General features: G+C 44.4%; 1 protein-coding gene across 1 annotated transcript; it reads right to left on the bottom strand.

Annotated features, from left to right (window-relative positions):
- Positions 1-3,074: 3,074 nt before the first annotated feature.
- On the bottom strand, positions 3,075-8,100 carry LOC308123332 (polypeptide N-acetylgalactosaminyltransferase 15-like). Its single transcript, XM_080485761.1, has 10 exons — positions 7,313-8,100; positions 7,009-7,175; positions 6,676-6,880; positions 5,457-5,624; positions 5,251-5,368; positions 4,733-4,927; positions 4,502-4,633; positions 4,281-4,376; positions 4,052-4,195; positions 3,075-3,957 (listed from the first exon to the last, which is right to left on the bottom strand). The coding sequence occupies exons 1-10, from the start codon at positions 7,855-7,857 to the stop codon at positions 3,766-3,768; spliced, it is 1,962 nt and encodes a 653-aa protein (XP_080341887.1). The 5' UTR covers positions 7,858-8,100; the 3' UTR covers positions 3,075-3,765.
- Positions 8,101-8,506: the final 406 nt, after the last annotated feature.

Below are 8,506 nucleotides of genomic sequence, written 5' to 3'. Positions count from 1 at the left end.
TCTTAAATGGAAATTCCATTATTTTGTTAGAAATATAGTTCTTTTAAACATCACTCGATCTGAATGAACGATTATAAGTGATGATAAACAATATTTTGTTTTATGAAACAAAATATTAAGTAGAAGTGCTACATTTGAGATTTTGCCGTTTGTGACAATCTTTACCTTAAGAATCAAGAACAGACGAGATGGGACTGAAAACTGGACTCATGGACACGTTCTCTTTTTAAATATCTGGTGAATGTGACTGCCGATGAGAGCTACGGCTTGTATACAGCTGCTGGGGGCAAATTGTTCATTTTAGAGCCTGATAAACACTTTTGAAGTATTTGAAGAAGTAGTACTCAGACAAAACTTCAGAATTACCGGGGTATGAAGTGTTTGTGTCACTGGGAATTTTCTAAACGAGACATTTAAAAGCTGTTTTTGTCTTTGACCTTAATTGCTGCTGCAAGACAAGTTTTCTCACATTTTAATGCAGTTAATCTTCGCCGTGTGTCAGCACAGCTCCTGAGGCCCATCCACACAGACCTAATTGCACATTACGAATCACTGGAAACAACAGCGTCTGAGTGAAGAAGACCCCAGGCTCTTCGAGGCTCGCACAGTAAGTACAGCCAACCTCCATTCTGGCTGAAATAGCCCCATGGATCTTCATAAAGAGACAACAGCTCTTCCGCCACATATCCATTTGAGTCACTCAGGCTCAGGGACGTGTGTGCATGTATGTGGTCCAGCTATTGCTCATGTGTGGGGATATAAATCTGTTGACACAGCAACGTAGTGGGCATCTGTTCTCCTTAAGGAGACAGAACACAAGCCCCCACAATGTAAACTCTTCAATTATAAGATATGACATGATGATACCTTGGGTTAAGGTGAGGATCAATGTCAGGACAGCTCCAGTCAAGTTTAATTGTGATATATATTTCCAGATACTGTATATTTGATGATTGATTTGATGGAAATACAACTATATGTGCATGTGGGTAATGAGGAGGTGGAGTGACGGGCCTTGCATCCATCAGTGTTTGATCCTGGTGTATTCACATCACACTAACCTCGGTGTGGAGAAGAAATGGAGGATGCTGCTGAGAGTATGAACAAAAGGGAGGATACAGCAGACAGAAGGTCGCAGACAGCATCAAAAGAAGGAGGACAGCTTCAGGCCCGGAGGGAGCAAATCCATTATGTGAGTCTCGGGACCATTTCAAGCAGACATCAGGTAATTGCTGTAAAATGAGCTTGGGAAGATTGAAATTTGCAAAACTCGTAGAAAATCTAAACAACACAAAAACATGACTGTGGCAATTCCTAAATGGTGAAATATTCTACACACATCTCCTATACGCGCTCGTTTCTGAAGTCTGTCACCCAATAAGTATTTTTTTGGTTGCAGCTCCATGGATTCCTATATGTCATTATTTAAGCTATTGTAGTGCCTCCTCTATAGACCTTCACTACATTTGTAATCTTTTATATGATAGAATTCATAAATAGCATTTTTATATCAGGGCTGTCAGATGCAGGCTTCACTCTCAGATCCTTGTTGTTTCAGAGCTGATCCCATCCTGAATATGGGTGAAGCGGGGATAGACTCTGGACAGGAAACCAGATCACATTCACTTCAAATGCATGTTTCTGGATCATGGGAGGAAGCAGGTGTGCTCAATGAAAATCCGCGCAAGAAGAACATGCGAACTCCAGTGAACGTTGCTCTTCGATGGGCTCCTGATCATTGGCCGTTAACCTCGTGCTCCTGATACAAAATTTATGGGTTTGAATTGCTTTAGATGGCAGAGTCCCACTCAAAAGGAGATTTATGGTTTGACATGATAGTTAATACAGCTCTGTCAGGTAGTGTAAAAGGAATATTATCAGTCAAATAAATCTTGGCTTGAACATAAAATATAGCTTTAAAAAAATGAGATAATTGCTCAAGTATTTGGATTTTGCTTTTAGCTCTTGTTTTTTTTTTCCCCAGTTCCATTAACCATAACGTCAAAGAAAATCATGATGAAACATTTTCTGGGATTGAAAGCAGAAGACGAAAACTGCCTATCATTGCTTCTATTTGTTGGTGAGAGTTAGTTTAAACTGGAATGAACATTGATGGTGAACGCTGACATGCAAGATGCCAATGGAAGCAATTTGAGTTTTACTGTTGACACTGACAAAGTGCAAAATACAGGCTGGCACCTCCAACTATTGGAGTTTGGGAAAGTAAGACAGCAGCTGATCCACCTATTGGTCAAATTCTCTAACTTTTTAGATTACAAACAATATAGTATTTGAAGGTCTGAGGAACATTTCTTTGCTTTTACACTCTCAATTGATCTGTGACCTCTGGCCATCTTCAGAAGATTCACAGCAGCAAGAGGTTGATCTTCTTTGACAACAACTCACTCACCCTGAGTTACATAACTGAGGAAGACTAACCAACAACCGGTTGTTTGGTGAATCCCTCGAAGCTACAGACATGCCATATGACTGATTTCTATTGAAAAGGTGCCGTGTACTTGACTGGGCTAAGTGCACTGTTACTAAAGAAGAGCATTACTGTGTGACTGAATATAGTCACTTGATTAGCACTCACTGACCAAGGGGCAAGTGAGAGAGTTGCTGGGGAGCAGCGCAGGGTCATTCATGCCTTCCAGTGTCTACCCAAACCCTGGATTGCATGCCTTAAGTAACATCTTCACTTCTAACCTACTGGACTGTGAGTACACACGACCTCACTGTCTGGAAGTTAACCTTTAGGTTGACTGTTGTTGACAGCATCCAGTTTGCTCAGTCACGTGCAGATCAGGCTTCCTGTCATTGTAATCATGTCAGCTCACAATACTGTTACTAGTTTATATGTGAGCGTCTTATGTCTGGGTGAGAGGAGCTTCCATGTGAGGCAGTAACAAAGTGATGAGTTGCAGCTTCAATAGAAGTTGTATAGGCTGATGACTCCCCCTGCTGTCCAGAGCTGGTATTGCTTCTTTCTTTTGTTCTTTTTTTTTCAATTTACATTAACTCAGCGATAAAAACGTGTCACAAAAGAGGATAACATTTTAAGACCACAGTTTAGAGAATTTGTTAAATAATTTATTCGGGGATTAACAGTGACTGAGTTCATCTGCTTTCAATGTGTCTGTCTGCTATTTCTGAAAAGTGCATTAAAGTAAATAATGAAAACCTTCAATGAATTGAACATGAAGACTTTTCTAAACTGACTTACAATATATTAATAAACAAAATAAGCTATAAATCCTAAAATATGATTATATTTGTTTATATGTGCAATCCTTAAAACAGGAACAAAAACACTGAGAGGCAAAATAAAAAATCTATACTGTGTACACATACAGTATGTTCTGTATAAGAGCTGCACATTATAGTAATAGTGGTTCCTATTCTCATCCCACAGTTGAATTTAAGTCCAGGCCGGGGGGAATTTCTGTGTGCATGTTCTCTCTGCACATATGTGGGATGTCTCCAGGTACTCCAGTTACTTCGCACAATCCTAAAGCGTGCAGCCAAGGTTAACTGTTGACTATAAATTGCCCACATGTGTGAATGGGACAGTGTTCTCTTTGGGAGGATGGGATCAGCTCCCACCTGACGACCAGCAACTGCTTATTGGATCACACTGCATAGAAGATTGATCACATTTTTGTATACAGAATATTTCTACTCCACTGTGATTTGTACATTAGCGCTCAGTCGGTGAGATGATTCATATCTCACATATTTCCTGGTCCCTTTTGGTTTAATGTCTCAGGTTCCTTTAGGAACCACCAGCTGCTCAAAGTGCCATTGCTGTCTGGGGTGATGTGAGCACTGGCGCAGGAAGAGGCCTCCTGTGCTGGTGTGGATGTCGCCCTGTCGCGTGTTGCTCTGCTGGAGAACTCCTTCTTTGACAGCCTCCAGACATAACTGGGACTGCTGGTGAACCAGCTGGCCACTCAGCTGAATTTCAGAAAACACAGTGAGTTAGCCAGATGCCCTACATACAGCACACAGATGATATAGTACAAGAAGAAAGTTTGATTCTCGGCCTTGCCTTCACAAACTTCCACTGGAGTCTGCTGGCGGTTGGTCGGTGGGTGGGACATAGCGAGAGGACCAGCCTGTCTCCCTTGATATCCAAGCACAAAGCACCCATCGGACCCCATCGTACTTCCCCATCAGAGTTTAGATCACAGTGCTAGAAAAACAAGAAAGACTAGCTTCGCTTCAGTGCGCCACCTTTCTCTTTTTGACATCATTCGACAATTGATTGCTGCTCTTACCTGGCTGCCTGTCCCAGTGCACGGGGCTGTAGTCATGGCTCCACCCTCCGGTCCATGGAAGTAGTCTGCACAGCTGCTAGTACCGACACTGTACAGCTACCAAGAGACACATCAGGCTGTCAAAGAGAGGTCCTCTGTGTGAGTGAGTGAGTGAGTGAGTGAGTGAGTGAGTGAGTGAGTGAGTGAGTGAGTGAGTGAGTGAGTGAGTGAGTCCGTCCCACCTCGCCTGACAGCGTAGGCCGGTCCTGTGGGATGTAGAGCTGTGGATACACTGTTGTGAGGAACCAGTGGAAGTTTCTACATCCCAGATTCCTCTTCAGTCGCAGACGCTCAGTGATGTTTGGATTTTCAGACTGCACAAGCGAATAAAGTTTGCACTGTGTAACTGCACACTATCATTCTAATCTATTGGCATGCACACTCACATGCATGCACACAACATACACACACACCTGCCTGATGAAATGAGCAAGCGTGTCTCTCCGGTAGAAGATCTTCCTGTAAGCATCCATCCAGGTGTCAGCAATGCGAACTTTGTTCCTCTCCAGCAGGTCCTGGTCTGGGAAGCGATGTGGCAGGTGGTGGCGGTTGAGGTGGGCCACACGAGAGCAAGGGACCACCTCCATTGAGCCCCCGCAAGACCACACCTAGTAACAATATGAATTGGTAACAGTACTTTTAGTACTCAAGACTGTTTTTATTTCTTTCATTTAGTTCTCTGTTGGTTTCTCATGTTTTCTCATTATGAATTCATTAATGACGTAAGACATTCCCAGAGGCCACTGTGGTTTTTTGTTGTTGTTGTTTTAAGTAAAACAGTATTGAGCCAAAAACCAAATGGATCACTTTGGGACACCTGAATCACAGGAGTTAGAAAAGCTAAGATGGCCTGCGATCACTACGTCCCCCATCAATGTGAAAGAAGGAGGATTTAGGGTTTAAGGTCGACTCAAAATAAGTTTTACTTTACCCTGATCGATAGCTCAACTTGCTCGGCACCCCACAGCAGCATTCCTGGATCATAGGCTCCCACACTTTGGAAGAAGTGTCTGTCAATGGCTAAAACTTCCCCTCCTAAAGCTGGACTCCTGTCGCATGAAGAGATACTTTTGAGAACAAACTCAGGAATATGATAATGTGTTACAATGGCCCCCTGTGGAGTTACTGTTCACTCACTGCACAGGTTGGACATTCATCTCTGGATCCTTTTCTTGCAATTGAGAGTTTGATTCCCAGTTGAAGTCGAGCCTCCAGTCAAACGTTCCCTTGACTGGCCACTGGGTGGCATTGTACTGGAAGGTCTGCCAGTCTAGCTTATCAATGATGGGGGACACCACTCTGGTCCTGCACAGACAACACATTCATCACATACTGCTGATGTTTTTCTCAGTTTATTGGCATAAAAAATGATGAAAACCACGAAGGCCGATGCTATGGATGTAAACATTCTTCCTAAAGTTAAACAGAATGAGAAGACAAATAAATCTGAACAATCACGTGGTCGTTGATGTTGTTTTCATCAAGTTGCAATAATAGTGTTGACTTCCAAATTACTGCTCCAGCTTGTCTTTGTATTTAATGATGTTTCTAAGTCATACTGGGTGAATGAGGCATGAATAAACAAAACTTTGGTCATGACTGACTGACTGACTGACTGACTGACTGACTGACTGACTGCTCATATGGTGATAATCTACTGTGCTCAGTGTTTAGGACAAATAAAGACTTCATATCTGCATTTGGTTTCATTTGTAAGTTTAAAAGCTCCGAGGGTGTTGCATGCAAGTTCGCAAATGTGCAGCCTTGTGTCTGCTTACAAAATACAAAGTGTGATGCGATGCTCTGAGAAAACAGAACACAGAGATTAGGGAGAACGGAGAGAGCAAGAAATGGGAGAAGGGTCAAACATGTGGCTGAGAGAGTTGAGTGGTTGCAGACTCCCGGTCTGAGAGTTCAGTCTAATTAACCAGTGTGATTAGAGCCACGCTGCAGGCAGTCTGAGACAGAAGACTGCAGCCAAATCACACACAGCATATGCACCCACTGATTTACTAATGTGTAAGGACAACTGATAACCCACCCACCCACCACCACCCTCACCCCCCATATTCTCACTCCTCACAAGTGGTTCTGTCAATTAGCAGAACACAAAAGAGAAAGAAGAATTTGAGCAGAGCTCATCATTTGTATTCTCCTCAATCTTGAAGTTAATCATTCTTCATTATCGAACTATGGAAAACTCTGACAATACAGAGTAGACAGTTTAGATCGTGACAAAAACTTGCAGATAGTTTTAGCCTAATTAAAATGAATGAAAAGGTTTTTTTTTTTACAAACAATGTTTTGTTTTGTTTTAAAGATTGCCTGAATATGTGCTTTCTGAATGTGCAGTTACCTATCCTGGGCAACTCTCTCCAGCAGTGGCTCCAGCCATCCTCTCTGGCACTCGCAGTGTGAGTCCACGAAGACCAGCACCTCCCCTACTGCCCTGGCAGCACCCAGGGTGCGGCACCCTGCAACACCCAGGCGCTTCTTGCTGCGGATCAAATGCACACCGTTCAGGTGAGACACATACTCGCCCAGCACAGTCTTCAGGTGACCTGAGAAAAGCGCAAAGACCAGGGGGAAACAAGGGTCAGCATGGATGGATGGATGGATGGATGGATGGATGGATGGATGGATGGATGGATGGATGGATGGATGGATGGATGGATGGATGGATGCTTACCATGCTGGCTCAGGTCGTCCACCAGCAGGACCTCCTGCAGATGCTGACTCGGTGCCGTGTCGAGCACGCTGTGCACCGTGCGCAGCAGAGTGGACCAAGCCTCATCATGGAAACATATGACAATACTGGCAGATGGCAGAGACTCGCTGTATTGCTCTCCGAAACACCTGTTTGGTCATCATATTGTACATATAGTGAAAAGTTTTACAAAAAAAACAAAACATTCTATCTTGACATTAATGAGGATCTGGTAACTTTTGGTGTTATCTGCTTTGTTTTCTGGTTTGGGCCACTGTACACTCACTCAGGATTACGCGCGTCTGGCAGCTTGCGATGGAGAGAAATCTTCTCACTGACCATCTCGTTAAATCCGTATCTCTGCAACGCAGCCAGCTCCATCTCCCTCTCCACAGCCTCCAGTTGTAGTTGTACAGCTCTCCCCATCTCACCGTACGTCGACGGTCCTGACGCAGTGGTGTCCTTGTTTGCTCCTGGTAACAATAATTTGTAACTCCTTTTCTTCTGTGGTGGGATCCTGGTGCCCTGGATCGACTGCACAAACAAAAGCTGGTCTTCTTGCAGAGATTCTATTGGAGCTGAATCGACGCCAAGTTCCGTGGCAGGGTCCCGGGACTCCACGATGACCTCCAGGTCCGGTGGACTTTGGATCCGCTGGAGGGGTCGCCGGGGGGAGCCGGGGTTCCCCTGCCCCTGGCCAAGATCACGGTCCTGGTTTAAGAGATCCAAAAGCGTCAGTGTGACCAGGACGAAACTGATGAGCAGCAACCAAAGACAGAGCATCCTTCTCCGGACAGGTTTCGCTCTGCATCGCCTCATGCTGAACCACATCGAGGAGTAAATGTTGTCTCGACTTTTCTAGAGTTTCTCTTTAGCTTTGACTGCATTTCACTAAGGGAAGTAAAATAGACCCAGTGAGGTGACAAATCATTATAGCTACCACACAAGCTCGCCAGACGTCGGTGGTACCCATGAAGCATTGAACCTGGGACAAGAGTAACGAGACAAGACAGGTTGAGCGCAAAATCCCCGCGCCTGGTGGAGGTGCGCACTGCACACTGCCGCACACTGTGCGCCTCATACAGATGGAGCCGCGGTCCTAGTGCCTGCGTACATTGAAATCGCGTCGAAGTACTGAAAAGTGCACCTGTGTCACTCTCCTCCTCCTGCAAACAAAGCCTTGGTCCATGACAATTCAAATATGTAAAACAAATGACGCACAGTTGATGGATCATAAACTTGTTTTAGTGTTTTGAACAATGAGTCCATTTGTCTTATTCAAAAATACACAAAATGCAAAATTCATCCTTTTGGAAGAAAGTGAGAGTTCGTGTGTGTTCCTATATTTTTTTTTTCCGTCCTGCGTGGTATTTGAAGCGTCTCCCTGATGCGTCACACATCAAAGCTGGCGCACCGGCTCCGTCCAGCTGGCCGCCGGCCCCCGGCCCGGTCCCATGACCGGCTGCGGGGGAAGCGGCCG

The sequence above is a fragment of the Lipophrys pholis genome, assembly GCF_963383615.2.
Source record: "Lipophrys pholis genome assembly, chromosome: 17".
Taxonomy (NCBI): Eukaryota; Metazoa; Chordata; class Actinopteri; order Blenniiformes; family Blenniidae; genus Lipophrys; species Lipophrys pholis.
The sequence above is the reverse complement of the archived record's forward strand: the minus strand, read 5'-3'. Positions and strand labels throughout refer to the sequence as shown.